Source organism: Stegastes partitus, unplaced genomic scaffold (assembly GCF_000690725.1).
Source record: "Stegastes partitus isolate 25-593 unplaced genomic scaffold, Stegastes_partitus-1.0.2 Scaffold608, whole genome shotgun sequence".
Classification (NCBI taxonomy): Eukaryota; Metazoa; Chordata; class Actinopteri; family Pomacentridae; genus Stegastes; species Stegastes partitus.
Window position 1 is genome coordinate 363,961 of NW_007578339.1, and position 20,710 is coordinate 384,670.

Genomic DNA, 20,710 nt, shown 5'->3' on the forward strand with positions numbered 1-20,710 from the left:
GAACTGGGTCCTGTCAGAAACACATGATCTCTCAGTTTGTTGGCAGCTTCACATGATTTTATGTTCCTAGAAGCAGTCTTACATTTCAGTCTTTCAGTCAATATGTCACGTCAACAAAAACACTCATATTCAGTGTGTAGCTGGCCCATTACCAGGATTCTGTTTTTTCCTTTTCTACTGATTGTCTGTGAGCTGACATCCACACATGGCTGTTCCTGCTGTTATAATTAGACCGGTTTTAAAAGGACAATGTTTGTTGAGATTTCGCCACGATCCTTTTAAGGTCTGAAAAACACAGGCTTAGTCATACGGTGTCAGTTCCAGCATCCATCAGCGTCTACACAAGCACGTGTTGCGTTTATATTTTTTCCATTTAAGCGTGTTTAAAAATGGAAAATACCCATTGTGTAAAAATAACTACGTCTTGTTTTCCATCTGAATTGTCCACTTTTGTTTGAGGAATTCATGTATCTGGATAGAAGAGGCTGGATTATATTTCCTTCGCTCCGTAAACAAAGAGCAACGACCGGAGGCCGTGTTGTCTCACTATTTAGTTACTCACCTGTTTCCAACCTGAACTGTTTAAAGCAACAAAATGATCTAAGCTGTGACCTGATCTGAAAACCCAGTGAGTAACTTTTAGATTAGATTTTAGGCACATTTCACGGCCTTCGGTCAGTGACTCTACAGCTCAGGTGTCATCACAAGATGAGTTTACGTAACTCTTTATTTTATGTGATAACATTTGGGCGGCTTGTTTGTCACAGACAGCTGATGGTGGCTTGTGGTGCTCATTCAGCCTTTTGTCCTTCTTGCTTAACTGATGTAGCTTCTTCTGAGGAAACCTAAATGATTTTAGGCTGAATGGACGTTTGATGGTGTTGGTTTGAAAAGGCGCACTCAGCAGTTCAGAATGTCCGACTCCTGCCAGCAAACACTGGAACTGAGCATGCACATAAAACAAGGATACAAGGAGGAGAGGTTTGCATGTGGAGTGAACACTTGTGGTACTGAACCTTTTATCCCACCACACTGTATGTACTCACACATAGATGACATCTTTAAAATCCCAGATGTGTCAGTAGTCCTAAGACATCTTAAACATGCCAAAAAAGATCATCAGACTCAATTAAAATCCACACTGTATTGTCTGTGAAGATTCTCAGTCATCCAAGTTGTGGTTATTCTCGTAGATTAATTGAAGCAACTGGACTTGCTTGAGTTCCTTGAAGATGTTCCACCTCTCATCCAAGAGGCTTCATCAGTTCTGACTGACTAGTTGGGAGTTCCAGATATCCTAAAGGAGCCATTTAACACCTGAGTTTCAATTGGGGGTTTGTTGCTCCTCCTCCTCGTTATGTGAGTCGTTAGTGCTCCTCCTGCCACAATGGGGTTAGTTAGGGTCTTTTGTGGCTAGGTGTGGTTTCATCTTCCTGGGGAGAGTTCTTAAGACTGAATTGTAAACAGGTGAGAGGTGATGCCTCAGACCTCCACCTCTGCTGAGGGATGGTCGTTCTAGTTAGATGGCTTCTTTCACCCCTCTGTCAAACCATCTGTCCTCCTTGCTGTCTTCAAATGAGTGTCCTTTGTCCTTAGAAACTCAGGTGTTAATGGCTACTTAAGGATATCTGGTACTCCCAACTCGTCATCCAAACCTCTAGGATGAGAGGTGGAACGTCTTCAAGGAACTCAAGCAAGTCCAGCTGCTACGATTAATCTATGAGAATCCACCCTTTGCTAAATTCTGTCATCGTGGGTGTACTGTCTTCATAGTTCTGACATTAGATTGTTCTTTTTCCTTTCATAAAATCTACAGTAATAAAAAATTATGTTTGTAACACAACTTTGTTTTTCATAACTTAATTACTAACTCTTCTGGTAGATTGGCTCAGTGTGATTGTAAGTTTTGGGAACACAGTGCTCTTCTCTTGTCACAGAAGAAATCTTAAAAATTTCCTTTCACATACTGTCGATGCAACTCCGACTAGTTCTGTGGGAATGCGGTGGACGCCTTGTTCGATTCAAAAACCACCAAAACTAAACCTCAGCGTTGACTCTGCATCGTTCCCATAGCTGAAGTCGGTAATAATTTATCGAACTTAATGCCTAACCCTCTCTGCCTTTGCACTCTGAATTGTTTAACTAGTGTCCTTGTTTGGTTAATAAATATCTGCGGACTCTAACAATGCCTGCAGAGTTTCGGCTCCGCAACAATGAGACCTTTTGGGGACTCAAAATGGGACTCGACCTCCCGCTGCAGCTTAAAAATAACTCCTCAGAGAAAACAATGCTCTCAGATGGAGACTGGGAGGTTTTTCTGACATTAAAAGTAAAACTGAAAACTGGCTTATCAGTTTTTGTTTGTTGTTCCTTGATTTCTGACTGCGCGGCGAGGAAGCCCCGGACAATGCCGACGGATCTGGAGGTACATGGGGGGGAAGGGTCCAACCGTATAGAGGCTGCCGTGTAATAGAGTTGCTCCCATGACTTCCTCTGGCTGCCTCTAACAGTCTGCAGCTGTGTTTCTCACAGAGGCATTACTAACCTGACTCTACTTTAAGGCACAGAAAGAAGAAAAAAAAAAAAAACAGACTCCACCGTCATCCGCTGCCAAACCACATATGTCAAAATAAGTATGACCCTGGAAAAGTGAAAGGCAAGGAGGAAAATAGACAAGTGTAGGGTGAGGGAAAAGAGACGAGGGAAAAAAAATATGTAAACAAAAGAGAATCAGTGTCCTTATTACAGACGTGCCCAGATGTGCGAGAGCCTTTCTAGCATTTAGCCCGTGAGCTGCTTCTCCAAACACGTTTGAGTTCACATGGCAGCAGCTGGGACTGGTTTATTGAACAGATGGGACTCGATAAGCTGGAAGTACTCACAAAACCTCCTGATTGGTAACCTGTTGAAGTTCAAGCTTTACAGGTTTGTAAAACATTCTGAATATGGCCAGCAGTTGATTTCAGTCAGGATTGTGAACATCTGAATCAAGAATCTGAACAATCCAGGCTGTAAGTGTTTGGACACTTTTATGTTTTAGGCCCCATATTTTGCACATTCAGTTTAACATTCATAAAAAATAAACAAATGGATCCAACATTTAAGAGTCAAGTCTTTGTCATAACCTGGCTCGTGGGTTATAACACATATGGCAAGGAACACAGATTTAACTAAAAGTAAGGATATTTATTATCACCAAAAGCAAACCATTTAATGAAGCCAGATTAGAATGAATGAGAGCGAGCAAGAGAGGGATGGCTGAACTTTATGGGCCGTCCTGATGCCTTCAGGGACCCACAGGTGACTGGAATTCTAGGCCTCCATGGCAGCAGCTGACATTGGGCCGTCACAACTTTAAAACTCAAGCTGTGCAAGAAACCGAAAAGAAATTGCAGGGAGACAAAAGTGATGGGACGTGTTGCTGAAAGTGCCTTCAGTGATGTCCACAAAATATTCAATATGATGAGTGTGTTTCTGTTTATTTGCCGTCTCCCACACAGTTTCTTTCTCTACTGATGTAAACCTTGTCAAGTTGAAGCAGAGACTCTGGACTGTTTTTCTAGATCTAAGCGCAGAATCAGAAGAACATCAAATAGCTGTTCAAATACTGAACATAAAGTCTGTACGTACGCTGATCGAGAGGTTGGACCTGGAAGTCGAGAGTAATCCCAAACATCATGACATTTAGTCGCTGCAGACATCCTGTTTGTTCCTGCGTGTTCAAACAAAACACATGCAAACAGGTCCTGGAGGTTTTTTTTGGTTTGTTTCCGTCACAGTTTTTCTCACTACATTGCCTGCGTTCGATTTGTTTCCGTACTTGTTTCCTGTCTGTTTTGTGTGAGCACAGCCTGCAGTTCAATCGACAATGTCCCAGAATGTTTGGTAATTGCAGCTGAGTGCAGAAGTATTGTTTTACGTAGAGAATAAAGGTGCCCTGAGGTAGCTTAGATTTGATTAAATTTCGCAACCGAATGGCACACATAGGGATAATTCACGGACTGTTGGTGGGTTTTGAAAACGATCGTATCTGAAAACACCGGCCCAAGTGGAGATTTGGAAAAACTCAATCTTTGCATGTAGGCGGGAGGAGACGGAGTTTGATGTCACAGTATGCGACAAAAGCGTCATATGTGTGCGACCCATGTTTGCAGTTTGGCTACGTCCAAACAAACGACCCTTGCGCCATTATCGTTGTTGTGTTTTTTTCCAGGTTTCTGATTGGCTAGCATGGCTTTCTCGTTACACTGCACCCTACAGGTTGGGCAGCTCATAGCAGCTCTTAACCATGCGTTAATGTGGGTTTGTGCAAACAGTTTTGAAAACAATCTGGTTATTTTTGAAAACGTAGATCTGTTTTTGTAAAGACCCGACTGTGTGTAAACGTGGCCTCAGTGTGCTAGCGGCATTTTAGGCCGAGTCAGTCTTCAATGTGCTTTTTTGTTAATATCAAACTACACACAGGTGGTGATAAAACTCTACATACTCATTAAACTGATAAGCCAGCAAGGTAAACCTGATCTAAGAACCCTCAGGAACACATAAACCCCTTAGAAAGTCACACTAAAAGAGCAAGAATCTAAACCATGAATACGAAGATGTGATGTTGTGATGAATGTCAGGATCAGTTGAGCAGAGACGCTGTTCAATCAGTGGTTAAGAGATTAAAAACTGTTGATGTGTGAACATAATGGCTCCATAACATCGCACCACACCACACTCAAATGTTTAAAATACCAACAACGTACACCAGCATGAATAACTTAACTCGACACCTGAGCAGGTTTTCATACTCGGGTGTCACATGCTTCCGTGTTTGTGCTTCAGGGCCTCAGATTGAAAAACACGTGCTGAAGTTTTTTATCTGTTTTGCAGCGGAGAAAGCGGCGCGGGAAAGACGGTGGCAGCCAAATATATCATGGGCTACATCTCCAGAGTGTCAGGAGGCGGACCCAGAGTGCAGGTGAGAGGAGCAGCATCGTTGTTTTTCTTCTTCAGGACAGAATGTAAAAGATGCAAGAAATGTCTGAGATGCTTTGTTGGCACAGATTGAATGATAACTCGAGTAAAGAGTCATTGGGTGTTAAAAATGAGCCTGATTTGTGATAATGACTGCACCGTGTATGAAATCAGACAACCTGTCACTACTTCATTCGTCTCTCAGCTCCGGTCTTTGTCTTATCATCCTTTATACGCTATTATCAGCCCATCAGCTGCCTCTTTTTCGCCCAGCCCCCTCCGGCCATCTGGCAGCCCCCCAAACCAGCAGATGTCCACTTCCTAAGCTCGATAGAGATCTAAAGTTTGATGAGGAAATGCCTGCACCATGATGGCATTTGGAGTTTTATATTTAATCCACTCAGAGTTGCATCGGAAATAATTTTCAGGCTTTTAATTAACAGTAAATCTGACTAATTAAGACGAAATCCCAAAGCAAGTTATTGAATTTCACACTTTGTCTCATCCACCTTTTCCCGTCCGGTGTGCTGCATCTCTTCTCCTTCCCGTTGTTCCCTTCACCTTTGCACAAACTGTTCAGCACATGCTTTCTTATGTAATGTGTTTACGATGTGCGCTCACACGTGTGTGACAAAAGCCTTTAAAAAGATAACGACTCCCTGCTACCAACAGGTCTGTCCGCCTGCCTGAGCACCATTATTTAACACCGATGGATTCATTAATATTCACACACAGTTGATTTTAAAATATCAGGGTTGTATGGGTTGTCTTGGAGCAGTGAAATATGATTAAATAAACCCTTTCAGACATGCACTCGTCGTCTTTCCCGTTAATCTGGTGCCGTCTGAATCGGCTTCTGACGACAGACAGTTTGCATGCCAAATTCACAACACACCTTCTTCATTTAAATTACCGCAACAATTTTGGAGCGTCCATAAAAATACAGCTTCACTACAGTAAAGACTGCAACAGATCAGATTAATGAGACTCACCAACAATTAATGCAATCCAGGTTTTGAAAACAGGGGCTGAAGTTTGGTTTGTTGCTTCCAGCTGAGTCTTTACACTGAGTTTATTAAACACCTGCAGCGTCAGACAGCAGCAGGAAGAAAGAGCATTTACGGCACAACCGCAGTCGTGTCATTAATTACTTATAGATGTAAATTATCACCTTCATGGAGACGTGATCAGTCTGGATATAGCAGGAAGTCACACTTTTCTCCACCTCAGGCCGAGTCCCGGTTTATCAGCTGCAGTTGAATCAGTTTGAGTTTTAAACTCCGTCACAGCTGTCTGGATATTTTTATTTTCCCGTTTGTAAAGTAGTAGTTAAACTATCATCCCACATGGACGGAGTTTTCAGTGTTTGGGAAATCATAAATAAACCAGCCTGTTGGACAGCTTTATAAACTAGTTAAATTAGTTTTTAGATGCGTTATAAATCACTTGCTGATGTCACAAACATCACGTCTGAGTGAAGCTGCGAAGAACATTAACATAAAATCAACCTTTGTCCGATTGACAGACTACTGTCACTTTAACGGCTTGTCGAAGGCAGCAGTGTTGTGTTTTCTGAAAATGGATTTTTTCCTTTTGTACAGCACTAATTTTAGGAACAATAAAAAGATTCCAAGAAATACCACAAAACTTCTGTGAACAATAATGGAAGCGGGAATATCTGCGTCTGCTGTGCTGATTTAAAACTCGTGTGTTTCTGACGTACACATGGCTCACAGGAGAGATAATGTCCTCCAGACTCTGCGTCGGTCGATGTGCATGCGTGCGTCCATCAACACACGTGGTTGTATCAGAGTGGAAAGTTCCAGAGACGTCCTGAAGCGTGATGCTGTCTCTACCTGCTGTCCAGTCCGTCTGCGTGATGCAGCCAACAGCTCACTGTCTTGTCTCCTCGCAGCACGTCAAAGACATCATCCTGCAGTCCAACCCGCTGCTGGAGGCCTTCGGCAACGCCAAGACCGTGAGGAACAACAACTCCAGCCGATTTGTAAGAGCTTTCATTCCTCAGCTGGCCTTTCCGTGGTTTATTTTCTTGTGAATCACTGCTCTGATGCTGTTCCTAGACTCCTCGCTGGCTCTCGTTAAGCAAAGTCTGTGTCAGAGAGTTAAAAACAGGAGCGATGAATTGAAAAAAGCGGTTTTGAAAATCCTCCGCACATCTTTTCTGCATATTTTTTTTTCAAGAGTAGCCTGAACATCCCAGAGATATTAAAACCTACAATGAAACCCCTTTGTTGTGTTACTCAGAGAAGACAACATGCCTCGGGGGAGGGTTACTGTGGAATAATTTGAGGACTCAACCTTTTTTGCGGTTCAGATTTGGATCCAAGCTGAGAGTTTTGCAAACAAAGATTTACAGTACTGGCTTTTCTGCTGTTTTCTGTTTTATTGCATGAGGCAGCAAACCTCATGTGTGTCCTGGTTAACCAGAAGTGCTGTAAGGACACACTGTACAGAGAGACACACATGCAGAACCACAGAGGCACATCCTCCACCGCTCGCAGAGAAGCTCGGTCAGCCGGGACGTAAAAATATGCTCAGTTTAGAAAATGCATTTCCTCAGAACTTTTCAACTGAGGTTGTTGGTTAAATGTTCAGGTTTGCATACAAAGCGGATACTGAGAGGATATTTTTTGCTTCAGTTTTCAGGAAAAAAATATCGGTTTTGGCCTCAGATTTCTGCTTTTGAAGCACCGGCGTTGGTGAAATTGCGCCTCTGTTCGGTTTGAGCAGCTTGACTGGAACAAATATTACGTTAGAAGCTCGTCTGGAGACAAAACGCAGCATCAGAGTTTTAGATAAATGCACATACATGCTTCTAAAAACCCTGGAAGAGCCAGGTGCCGGCATTTCTGACCATATAGCGTTAAGCTGCCCACTCCTATACTTAAAAAAACAACGCTTTCATCCATCAGGGGAAATACTTTGAGATCCAGTTCAGTTCCGGTGGCGAACCAGACGGAGGGAAGATCTCCAACTTCCTTCTGGAGAAGTCACGTGTCGTCATGAGGAATCCTGGAGAGAGGAGTTTCCACATATTCTATCAGGTGAGGCTTATTTTTCAGCCGAAGAGTGGAACGGGACACACTTGGCTCGTGAAAAGGGCTTGTGAGGGAATTTCAGGACACATTGGACCGAAAGTGCCATTTGGCTGCAGAAAGACGCTCGATCTGTTTTTGTTGCACGCGGCCCAAAGTGTCTGGAAAAGATAGAGCACTTTGCTACAGTGCAGATTTCATTGGAGGCAAAGAAAATGTATAAAAACGAGTCTGCACACAGGATTTCTGTAATGACACGTCTGTGACTGACAGTTAGACGCTTGATCTCTCCTCTGCAGTTAATAGAGGGAGCCAGCGGAGAGCAGAAGAGCAGCCTGGGAATCACAAGCCTGGATTACTACACTTACCTCAACCAGTCTGGTTCCTACAAAGTGGACGACATCAACGACAAGAGCGACTTCCAGGAGACAATGGTACGCTCAGATCCCCTCATTAGTGCACCGTGTGAAGCTCGTTCCGGCGCTCATGCGGCCTCACGGTCTCCTCTTGGCATTCCTCTCTCTCCGGAGCGGTCCTCTTTTGTTTTCTTTTCCAACGATCTCCTCCTGTTTTTGTTTACCAGCGAGACCGCAACAGGAGTAATTAGAGGACATGAGCTAGGTACCACAGGAGTGAGTAAACCCACACAGCGGACCTGATTTAGCTTTTTTTTTTTTTGCCTTCCCAGCATGCCATGGACGTGATCGGCATCTCGGCGGAGGACCGCTCCATGGTGCTTCAGATTGTGGCGGGAGTCCTGCACCTGGGAAACATCAGCTTCAAGGAGTCGGGCAACTATGCTGCTGTGGAGAGTGAAGAGTGTAAGTTGAGCACTGGAGGAGGTCGCAGCAAGCTGTTTAGCATTTTGCTGGGTGGGACGGACAAAAAATAGCTTCCACATTTTTATTATTTAATAAAGTGGTGCAGGTCTGACCTTTTATGGGCAGTAGGTGATTTGAGGTGGGATGATTTTTGTTAGCAAAAACAACCAAAGGCATCCCATCTGTCCGCCTTCTTCATCCCTTAGTAGCAGAGAGAGTGCATGGGATGTAGTTTATTTAAAAATAATAATCTAGTCTGCCTGACTCATTGATTCTTTATCTAAGGCCTCGATTATGGCTCTAAAATATCAGTCGCCTGCAACAACCAGCAGGAGGCGACTCCTCTCATTGTAAAATGAGTCCAATTGCATAGAAGTCTATAAGAACACGAGCAGACTCCTCACTTGATTTGTTTCCTCCGTAAACATTTTCTAATGATCTCAATCTCTAGTTTCAAGACTCAGCCAATACAGCATGAAGTCTATTTAGTCAATCATGGTTTCATTTAAAGTGAAATAGACGATAAAAGTGAGTCTGTTTCAGGCTGATGGGGATTAGTTTGCAGGTGTTTGGTTATAAACTGAAGTTTTGACCTTTTTTTTTTACTAATGACTCGATGACGGCGCCGGAGAAAACCTTTGGAAATCAACAGAGTCTGTCTTCTGGGGATCATGAATGCCTGTACATAGAAATATTTCAGACAGGAACAAAGTGGTGGATGAACATCGACACAGATACAGCTCTAAGGCTAAAACAGCGATAAAAGGCGACGGTGCTGATGTCCATATTGACTCTGGGTCGTTTTAAATCCTCTGAATGTCTGTCCTCGGTGTCCTGAGCTGCCCTCCTCGGCCTGGTTTTGGAAGACGTTTCTCTCTCGCCACTTTCACTCCCTAAAGTTTTATTGTGTTAATGCAGGGCTGCAGCCAGCTGTCTGGAATAATCCAGGTCACGCTGGATTAGCAGAAAATAAAACGCCATTACTGAAGGTCTGGACGTATTTCGTCAGCGACTAAAATTACTTGGAAAAATACTTTTTCTTTTTTTGCTTTTATTCTTCTCTCCTTTGCCCTTTTCTTTTCCTCCCTCCTTCTCATGCTGTGTGATGCAGATGAAAGCGCACTTGCCAGGTTGCCGGCGTACAAAGCCTCAGTCTGTTCTGTGCAGACGGAGCAGCGGCACTTCATAATCTCTGCCTTTCCTGTTGCTTTCGGGCTCCCTTCCTGTGTGCAGACCTGAATCCCGACATTACCAACAGGAGAAGCAGCGAGTCGTCCCGTGTCCGTAGAAAAGTTGAGACGACTCGTAGAAGTAATGCGGTCGTTATTTAGATGGATGTGTTAATGAGTGAGCTTTAAAAGTGTTCTGAATTAGTCAAATTAGCCTCCATAGTTGATAATGCTGAATGGTTTTAGCCCTGGTATTTATTATTGTGAGGCAAAGTTGTGTTTCATATTATTTTCGTAGGGTTTTAATACTTAGTTAGATCACTGTAGGACCTTAACCTCAGTATTTCAGCTTGTTAGATTGACTTGTAACGGCTGTTGTTTTAAATTTGCTCCATAGATAACTTGACTTTTTCCACTTTTTGTACATCCCCAAGCTGCAGCTCCAGCTTCACATTTAGGCTACAGATACAGTATTAGAGAGTTGTTGCTTGTAACTTCCAGCTAAACCTGTATTTTCTGACCTGCAGTGTATTTTTAACATGTTTCAAAGATGTGCTGATCTTCCAGGAAGCTCTCACCGTTGATTTCTTTATCATTTTCAAAATAGCATTCCCAGGTTTTGGTCTTCTGGGTTTGCTTCAGTTTTGTAATCCAACACCTGCACTTAAACAAATATCCAAAGCACAATTGTTCAAATGCGACCATCGAGAGCTCAGCAGAGTCGGTAAATATTGGAGAAGGGAAGAGCTGAGTGACAGCCCTCTGCGCTGACAACACCCCCTCTTATTGCTCTCGTCATCCCCCTGCTGCTTTGACTAACAAATTTCCTGCAGGAAAACTTGTGCCTGTGCGAGCATTGTTCCAGAAGTTCACGTACACAATGCGTAGGAGCCTCCAGGCCGCGGTATACAATCCATACCTTTCCTGCCCAACACAAAGGAGGACTTTTCCTCATGAGTTAAGCAGCCGCCGTACGGTCAGTCACACCCTAATGTCCCAAAAGGGGAGCTACTGCAGTGGTCTGATGCATTCCCAGACGCAGTGAGTCTGCAGGCCTGAGAGCTATTTCCTTTTAGGGGAAGTGAGTCACTGTAATAAGGCAGGGAGGGGCTCTCAGGGGACAATATCAACGCCAGGTCGGGGCAAATGATCTGTGGTGTGCTCGACACTTTTTTTTATTTAAAAAGTTAGCCCAATTCTTTTCTTACTATTCTTTTATTTTACATTTAGTTGTGCTTCAAAGCTCCTGAGCTGAACTCCCTTCACAGAATTTCAGCGGTTAAACCGTAGAATCGACCTCATTTCGCGGCCACACGCGCTACATGCATCGTGATTATGAGTAAAAAACTTTTCAGATTTGTAAGACTTTATCGCGGAAATGCGGTGCAAAAGATAAAATGGAGCCGTGGATTTGCAGTGCTTCTCTCTGCTATGCAAAGGTTACACAAAGCCGCCTTCGACTGAGCGCGGTCCTGCGCTTGGATTTGAATAATAATATTCACAGAGATGTCACAGCTTATCATAAAAGCACCAGCAGCAGTCTGTTATGCAGTGTGAACTTAGTGCACGTTCACTTTCTATTAATCTGATGTTTATTTTCTTGGTTAATAATTAAATCTAGAATCCACATATATTCAAATTAGCATTGCATAAGCAAGGAAAAACAGAAGCAGGATCAAGGAAGTGTTTGACATTTTTAAGCAAAAAAAAAAAAGAAAGATTAAGACTTAAGATTTTATGGCGGCTAACTTGGTTTAGCAGCTGATTGTTTCAGCTTTTATATAAACACACTTCAAACGCCAAATTGAGTTTGTTGTTAATGATTGATGGCAGTAAAGTTATGATAGTTTTCTGTTTATAAATTCATGCACAATTATAATCATTGTCCTGTACCTGGAGTGTCTTAATCCAGGTGAACGAGGACACTTTAAGTTTTCTGTTTTGAGTTCAGGCTGGGAAAAAAAAGCGATTCAGTGACCAAAATAAACACTCAAAAAGTTCCTTTCCTCATGCTCTCCTCTCTCCCCTGTCTTCCAATAGTTCTAGCCTTTCCTGCCTTCCTGCTCGGGATTGACCAGAACCGTCTGAAGGAAAAACTGACGAGCAGAAAGATGGACAGCAAGTGGGGAAACGCAGTGGAGTCCATCGACGTGACGCTGAACGTGGAGCAGGCGTGCTACACCCGGGACGCCCTCTCCAAAGCGCTGCATGCACGCGTGTTCGACTACCTGGTCGAGGTGCGACTGCGTGTTTGTACATCTGTGATAAATCTGTAGTGAAATAAAGCTGCTGCGTGTAATTAACGCTCATTTTGCAAACCCTCTGATTTCAGTCCATCAACAAAGCCATGGTGAAGGATCACCAGGAGTTAAACATCGGAGTGTTGGACATTTATGGATTTGAAATTTTCCAAGTAAGTGTCTCTGGCGGTTTCACAAGCTGACACATGGCTGCTGGAATTTTTGCTCTGCTGCAACACATAAATTAGATTAACTGGTTTTAACGTTGAGCATTTAAACAGATTTAGCACAAAGGATGAGACTAATTTAAAAAGTATGAGGATTAAGTCCCATCTCCTGATTGAGACGGCAGACTTCAACATGCTTCTCTAATCTGATTACGTGTTTGTTGAGTTTGTCTAATGAGGAGGTCCTGGACATGTTGATGGGATTTCACAAACCAAATGTGTTTGTTTTTATGGCTTGCAAAGACCTGTTAGTGTGTCTCATGATGCAATATAGCTGTAAATATTATCTAATCCTGCAGCTTCAGGTCTTTCATGAAGGTTTTCTGCTCGTGTACACGTCGTAAGCAAAGGTCAGCTGTGGTGGACAGATGTTCTCAGACAGGAAGATGCAGCCCACCGTCACAAACGGTTCGAGCTGAAGGCCCCATTGTGTTTGCTGTGAGCTGCACAATGCGGCTCTGACTTTAATATCAGCCTGTCAGTGTAAAGCTCCCGCTCCAAACAAAGCCCATTGAGCTCAGAGGATATCCGCGCTCTGCTGAAGATAAAGCTCACTGTGGATTTTTATTAACCACGTTGTGTTCATCAGAAAAATGGATTCGAGCAGTTCTGCATCAACTTTGTGAACGAGAAGCTGCAGCAGATCTTCATCGAGCTGACTCTGAAGGCGGAGCAGGTAATGGTTTCTACACACTTCTTCTTCTTCTTCTTCTTCACGGTGCGTTTTGTTTTTCTGCTTCTTCACGTGTTTTATTCTCTTTTCACGTCTTGTAGGAGGAGTACGTGCAGGAGGGCATCAAGTGGACGGCTATAGAGTACTTCAACAACAAGATCGTGTGCGATCTCATCGAAAGCAAAGTAAATAAACCTGAAAAGAAATTATAAATATAATCGGTTCGCAACTCCCTCAAAGGTCAAATAATACTTTTATCGTACATCCTTTAATTTTTTTTTATTTTGATATAGAAAAAAGTATGAGTCTGAATATTTATCGAACACAATCATAGGTTGAACTGAAATCAACAGACGATTATCAGTTTGAAATTTATTTTTCAATCAAAAAACATCAAAATTTTCCTTCGTTAAAGCTACTTAAATGTAAGAAGGCTGCTTATGTGGAGGTAAAAAGGACATTTTTGGACTGTTGGTTGGACAAAACAAGGGATCTGAAGATGCCCACCAGACGCTTCTCTGATGTTGTAAAGGACAGTGTTTACTAATTTATGATTGATTGATTGATTTATTGGCAAAAGAAAAAGAAAGTTGTCATGTCAACAAATTTTAATTTGAGAAGATTAAATCAGTTGTAAATACAAAATCTGGGCCTTAGTTCTCCATCACATTGCTTGCACTCTGTTCGTCTGTGAGATATTTCTGTAATAACAAACAGGCTAAAGGCTTAAAATATAAACTAAGATGTGATCAATCATCAGTTTGTTATCACAACATTTGTTAGTTTTATCTCCTAACGTTGTAAACCGAGTTGCACGAGTTCCTGCCAAGTTTCTGCTCCGTTGCCACGACTTGCAGCTTAATATGCTCAAATGTGCCGACATGCCTCTTAATTTGATTTATCTGTCCTACTGAGAGGGCTAATCCATGAAATCCACAACAAGGGCTTTAAAACAAGCCTCCATCTGAGAGGAGCAGGGATCTGTATCAGTGCCTGACAGTTCAGTTCTTTGGTTAATCCGGTGACAAGTTTACATGTGTCCTGACAACAACACTGTGGAGTCTGAGACACCGTGGACATAATGGAGAGCGACGGGGCAGAGCGGCGCTGTTGGATGTGACTTTTACGTCTCCTTTAGATGCTTAGTTGAGCATCTGAAGGGATTTTTTTCTATGATGAGTCAAAAGGTTCTGATTTTTTACAACACTCAGGCTGCAAATAATCATTTTTATCATTAAATAATGACCTTTTATTTCTATAAAATGTTGGAAATCCCAAAGTTTCATACAAACTTACACCTTAATGTCAGAGAAAATCAACAAGGGAAGGTGTGAAACTGGAGCTGGTGATTTTTTTAAAGTGTTTTTCAGTGTGCAACTCAACTGATCCTGCAGATTAATCAGAAAAAACAAGTCAGCAACAGGATATATAATCAGTCTGAGCTTGTGACCTCTCTGTGCATTTTCCAACCAGCGATGATACATGAGGTGTTTTCTTTATCCCAGAATCCTCCAGGTATCATGAGCATCCTGGACGACGTGTGCGCCACCATGCACGCGGTGGGCGAAGGAGCCGACCAGACCATGCTGCAGAAGCTCAGGGTGGCGAACAACACCCACGAACACTTCAACAGCTGGAACCAGGGATTCATCATCCACCACTACGCCGGCAAGGTCGGTCCTGTTTCTGACAAACATCCACTCCTGTCTGTCCACAGAAGTGCACATTTATGGATACTTGCATGTTCAGTTTTCTCACCAACTTTGTGCTCATATGCAATAGTTCACAAAACCACATAAGATTCAAATGAGCTTTAGAGCCTCCACCATGCACTTGACTTTGCTGTGATGTCAACTGTAATAACATACAGTCTGCAGAAGGCAGCCGAACGGCATCTCCTGCAAATAGAAACCTATTAAAATGCCATTTTTCATGGCGTTGGTATGGGAGCTGTTCCTCTCTGCTTGTATGATCTGTCATAAATACCAGTTATGCAGCTGCTGCCTCAATTCTGGAGTCCGTGTCGTCATCGTTGTCCCTGTAAAGTTTCCACTAATAGACCGAGCGCCCGTCCCTGCTGCACATCCTGTCCTTGCACTTTGTCTATTCACGGTCGCAGCTCCCTCCTCCAATGAAACGTCATCACACATGTTTATCAGCCTTGTTTATTTCAAACGTTGCGCTTGAATAGACGCCTTTATGGTTTTTTTTTGCATCGGCGTGGATTTGTGGCAGCCTGTGCCGAGGTTGTCCGGTGTCATTCCCCAGATGTGCGGTGGCCTCGGCCTGGCACACATGCCACAGGTTTAATGAGGCGTGCTATAAAGGTTTGAGGGGGCTCTCATGACTGCGCTCAAAACATTCCTGCAGCCTACAGTAGAGCAGAAATAACACACTTTAATTCATACACTTTTAAACTTTTATATGGATGCTAATCCTGGGAGGTGTAAAGTTTGGATGTGAAACCCCCTCTTTTTTTTTTTTGCTCCATAAAATTCAAACCACTGATTCAGACCAGAATATCAGTCACGCTTTATATTTTCACACAGGTGTCGTCTTCCACTTTGCTGGAGGTTTAGATCAGTCCAGCCTCCTAATGAAATCCCTCCGTGTGCCGCTCTCCTCTCCTGCAGGTGTCCTACGACGCAGAGGGTTTCTGCGAGAGGAACCGAGACGTTCTCTTTACTGACCTCATTGAGTTGATGCAGAGCAGTGAAATGTAAGTAACTCCTATTTGCACATTGCGCCGGCATGTGGCGAGGACGGCTTAAAGGGAGTCATCTTTTGTCATGCATATGGTTATAATTGAATACATCTGAAAGAAAGCTTCAGACGTTCCAGTGCATCTGGAAACTGGCGGGACGCAGCCAAAGCGTGGAGGGCTGGGTTTCGTCGTGCCCTCTGCCCCGAATCGCGTCTGGCTGCCGTCCCATTATGCGACTTTCGGGGGTCTGACCGATCCGCCCTCACGAGTGCGGGCTCCTCGCGGCGGGGTCTGGTCCCCCTGTGGTTCGGTTTTTTTGTGTCAAAGTGGCCATCTGTGCAAACAGCCTGTATTGTCTGGGTAACCCCCGCAGGCCTCCTTTGTGTGCACGTTTTGTGAGGCGTGAAAGGAGTTTAGGCCAAAGACCCATTCAGACACGTGCTGGAAAATACATAGATGCACTTAACGTCACATGCAGACACACAAAAAACGCACACTGAGATAAAAGTTTTGGCCCAGTCGCACAATTGGAACATGAGGAGGAAGGAAGCATCCCGATTCCTCAGAGCAGCAAGCCTAAAGAGAGAAGAAAGGAATGACCAGTATCGTCAGCTGGACGGTATTAGCAGACTTCTGGTCTATTTGTACACACAACCTGCTGATCCTTTCTTCTGTAGCCAAACCTCGAGTCAGAAGTTTGAAACCAAACAAATACCAATGTGGGAGAAAGCACAAATGGGGTGGAATTTAAAAAAAAAACAAGATGAAAAGCATGAAAGCGCTTTGAAATAATAAAATAATAATCACCAAAGGTGGGAACAAGTTGAAATAAGTCGAACGCCTGGCAGACGTACATGTCGGGCAGTAATAATCCACACAGTTTGAAAGGAGCCACATGCTCGTATGACAGAAGCAAACCATAATTTTGTTTACTTGGTCGGTGCTGAAGGTGTTTTCTCAGCCCCTTTATTTAGTTTTACCTGCTTCACATTATCCAGACAAGACTTTTAAAGGTGTCGCTGCCAAGTACGCCGTTAAATAAACGGGAGATTTAGAGCATAATTGCTTAAAGAAACAAGAAGACATCATCATTAATTTTAATTATTGGACTCTGAGTAAAACTGTGGCGTCATTCATGCTCCAGCGAGAGCTTCGGCTTCCTCTGTGGAGGTGGGTGCAGCACTTTTCCACAGCTCAGGAGAGTCTTAGTGCGCTCGGTGCCGATGGCTTAAAACAGGGGTGTCCATCTCAAAAACACAGTGGGCCAAAATTTAAAACCTGAACAAAGTCGCGGGCCAACATTGAACAAATGAACCTTTTAATATGGACCGAAACAAATTTTGCTTTAACATCGAATATGGAACAAGCAACGCTTATTACCATACATTATATATAACTTAATAGTGGAGACATGCAAAATCAAATTATAAATAAAAAAACACATCAATGGCACAGTGACAGTTGTAGTGTGAAGTCGCTATGCCTACTGTCACAGAGGAGAGGGAGTTTCTGGGTCCTGTCCTGATTGACATGCCAAAACAACAACAGGGCATTATGAGATTTGTAGTATTAGCGGTGAATGCCCTGTACAGTATAATACTGGGGGCAGCTCTAGTAGTCATTTGGCATTGTCTTGCGGGCCAAATATAATTACAAAGAGGGCCAAATTTGGCCCGCGGGCCAGAGTTTGACACCCCTGGCTTAAAATGTCACAACTTAAACACAGATGATTCCTGTTTTGTTGTTTTATCGCAGTCAATATAAAAATTCACCCTTAATGTATGTAGAGCCGCGACGCTCAGAAGTACAAACTGTCCTGAGTTGAGTCTGAGGATTTGGAAACTTCACAAATACCTGCCACATTCTGAGCAGCAGTCAGACGTCCTGACGTGGGGATGATGATGTTATAAAAACCACATCTAGAGGATAAAAGTCATAAATTGTTGGAATGACCTTGTACCTTTGGAGGAGTGTGAATCAGCGCTCTTTGATCGTATATTTGATCCACTTTGAGAAGCGGTGTTCTCTCTGTATTCTGGAGACGTGAATATTCTCCATCTACCTCCTGAGTACATCGACTCTGTAGGTAAAGAAAGTGGCTTCAGAAACGCCCTCCCTGTATGGAACTAAACTCTGCCAGCTACCTACACTTCATGGAAAAACTGAACTCTCTTTCCACTACAGAGAGGGGCAGGGGAGAAAACTAGTGAATGAAGCGGGATAGATACTCCTCAGGAAACACAGCTCTTCTTTATTTCTTGTTTTACAGGGCAAAAGGCCAAATTTCAATCAAAAGTAGTTCATTATGTTATTTAACAGCATTCATTCGTCTCTACGGCGGCGGCGGCGGCGGCCTTGGGGGAGATTTACTGCACAGAGAGCTGTTTGTACAAATACTGCACACACACACCTCTTGTTTTCCCAGCCGCCCCCAACGCAGACCTTCCCAAATGGTTCAGGAATTTAAGCCGATGACCTTTGTCAAAGGTCCTTGGTTCTTTAATCATTAACAGCATTTTTGTTTTTGGCTGCCAGGGGGAACCAGCGAATATTTACAGGCCTTTGTTTTTTGTGTTGATAGCAGCGTTTCTCCTTCAGGACTAACTCTGTGTCCTCACCTCTGTCCTCCGATAGTGCCTTCATCAGAGCACTGTTTCCGGAAAACCTCAATGCTGAGAAGAAGGGTCGACCCACTACTGCAGGCAGCAAAATAAAGGTGTGTGTCTACCTGTGGGTTTTCTTCGTGGGAAACCTTTGATGAGATAACGAGCGTGTTTGCTTTCAGCGAGGCGTCCTTCGGCATTCCCAGTCAGCAGTTCAGTCACAACATTTAGGTTTTGGTGACTTTTATGTCATTATAGCCGCCGGCCTCACCGTTATCTCTGCTGACTTTTGCTCTGATTTCACTCTCCAGAAACAAGCCAACGACCTGGTGAGCACACTGATGAAATGTACCCCGCACTACATCCGCTGCATCAAACCCAACGAGACCAAGAAGCCCAAAGACTGGGAGGAGAGCCGGTGAGTGACGGATCCACAGTCAAACATGCAACACAAAGCAGTTAAAGATGCATCTGTGCAGCTGCTGGTGGAGGAGCGAGATCACAGAAAACAGATAATAAACACGAGTAGAGAGAAGAAACATGAACGGAAAGGGATTGAAAGTGAAGCTGAATCCTCAACAATAGATTCAATGTGGTGTGATGTTCTACCAAATGTTCAAATCAAATGCAGAACTTCTGTAACACACACCACTGCTGAAGCTCAGTGGTGTGGAGCAGGCATGCAATTTCTATTTAATTTTTTAGTCAGCATTACATGTATTCACCTCTAAATCACCTCTGATGCACATCCTTCAGTCGTTCCATCTTTTTTTTTCTCTCTGCCTCTTGAGCAAGAACCATTTCTCAAACCGCTCTGGGTTTAAAGGTGCAGTAAAGTGATCTGTTACCAACAACCGGGCCAAGTTTACGTCCAGAAAGCTGGTTTGGAGACATGTATTTAGAATCGTCAAATTCCATTTTGAATTACAGCGCTGCCCGTTTATTATCANACAGTCAAACATGCAACACAAAGCAGTTAAAGACATGTCTGTGAAGCTGCTGGAGGAGGAGCGATGTCACAGAAAACAGATAATAAACACGAGTATAGAGAAGAAACATGCAGGAAAGGGATTGAAAGTGAAGCTGAATCCTCAACAATAGATGAACTGTGGTGTGATGTTCTACCAAATGTTCAAATCAAATACAAACTTCTGTAACACACACCGCTGCTGCAGCTCAGTGGTGTGGAGCAGGTACACAACTTCTATTTAACTTTTTTGTCAGCATTACATATATTAACCTCTAAATCCCCTCCGATGCACATCCTTCAATTGTGTCATCTTTTTTTTTTCCTCTCTTTGCCTCTTGAGTAAGAACCATTTCTCAAATCGCTCTGGGTTTAAAGGTGCAGTAAAGTAATCTGTTATCAACAACCGGGCAATGTTTACATCCAGAAAGCTGGTTTGTAGAAATGTATTTAGAGTCGTCAGATTCCATTTTGAATTACAGCGCTGCCCGTTTATTATCATAGCCTCGGTCCAGGATGGAATTATGACTATATCCGGGATATTCCAATAAGCGGGCTTCAAGATGGCGGTGAGTTTAGGGCTGAAAACTAGACGATGTACTGGACCAGAACCATCTACATGGCCTGTATCGGATGTATGTAGCATGTATTTGGGAAATAAAGTATTTAAGGAAAGAAAACAAGACTTGTTTTAAACTTTTATTAAATATTAAACTAGAAAAAAGTGTAAGAACATTAAAAATGGTCAAACATTAAAACCGCCGACTTTCTGCTTACGATCAATAAATATATTTACAAGGAAGTGAAGGCATCTTTCCTCTAATGAATGAGATCACATCTGTGGGTCTCTCATGGAGTATTTTAGCCTTTATAGCTCAAGATCAGGACAATGAGGCAGCGTGTGAATAACTCAGTGAAGCAGATCTCATGTGAGCAGGTCATTGACAAACAAACCAACACGTTGCCTTCCGCGGATGACCGGGGTGATAATCTGCCACGCATGACCGACGTTCAGCCTGTGAGCCGGAACGATCTGCCGACCGCGACTTTAAACGGGCAAAAGTTACTCCTGGAATCAATTTCGGGGAATTTCATTATGACAAAAACTAAGATTATGATATTATTCTATGACAATAAATGGGCTGTTTTACGGGCTGCAAGGTGGTTCAGTGGTTAGCACCATTGCCTCGCAGCAAGAAGGTTGCCGGTTTGCGTCCCGGTGAGGACACCCACAATCTTTCTGGAGTCTCCATGTTCTCCCCGTGCAGCGTGGGTTCTCTCCGGGTTCTCC

General features: G+C 43.3%; 1 protein-coding gene across 2 annotated transcripts in view; it reads left to right on the forward strand.

Moving 5' to 3' along the window:
• Nucleotides 1-20,710, forward strand: part of myo1ea (myosin IEa) — a 59,979-nt gene that overhangs the window by 24,114 nt on the left and 15,155 nt on the right. For both annotated transcript variants that reach the window (XM_008289354.1, XM_008289355.1), the window contains exons 5-17: nt 4,876-4,963; nt 6,875-6,964; nt 7,893-8,024; nt 8,315-8,449; nt 8,704-8,836; nt 12,046-12,242; nt 12,338-12,418; nt 13,062-13,148; nt 13,247-13,330; nt 14,651-14,818; nt 15,779-15,864; nt 18,484-18,565; nt 18,764-18,870. In XM_008289354.1, coding sequence (XP_008287576.1) covers nt 4,876-4,963; nt 6,875-6,964; nt 7,893-8,024; nt 8,315-8,449; nt 8,704-8,836; nt 12,046-12,242; nt 12,338-12,418; nt 13,062-13,148; nt 13,247-13,330; nt 14,651-14,818; nt 15,779-15,864; nt 18,484-18,565; nt 18,764-18,870 — 1,470 coding nt within the window. The remainder of the gene's footprint in view (nt 1-4,875; nt 4,964-6,874; nt 6,965-7,892; nt 8,025-8,314; nt 8,450-8,703; nt 8,837-12,045; nt 12,243-12,337; nt 12,419-13,061; nt 13,149-13,246; nt 13,331-14,650; nt 14,819-15,778; nt 15,865-18,483; nt 18,566-18,763; nt 18,871-20,710) is intronic.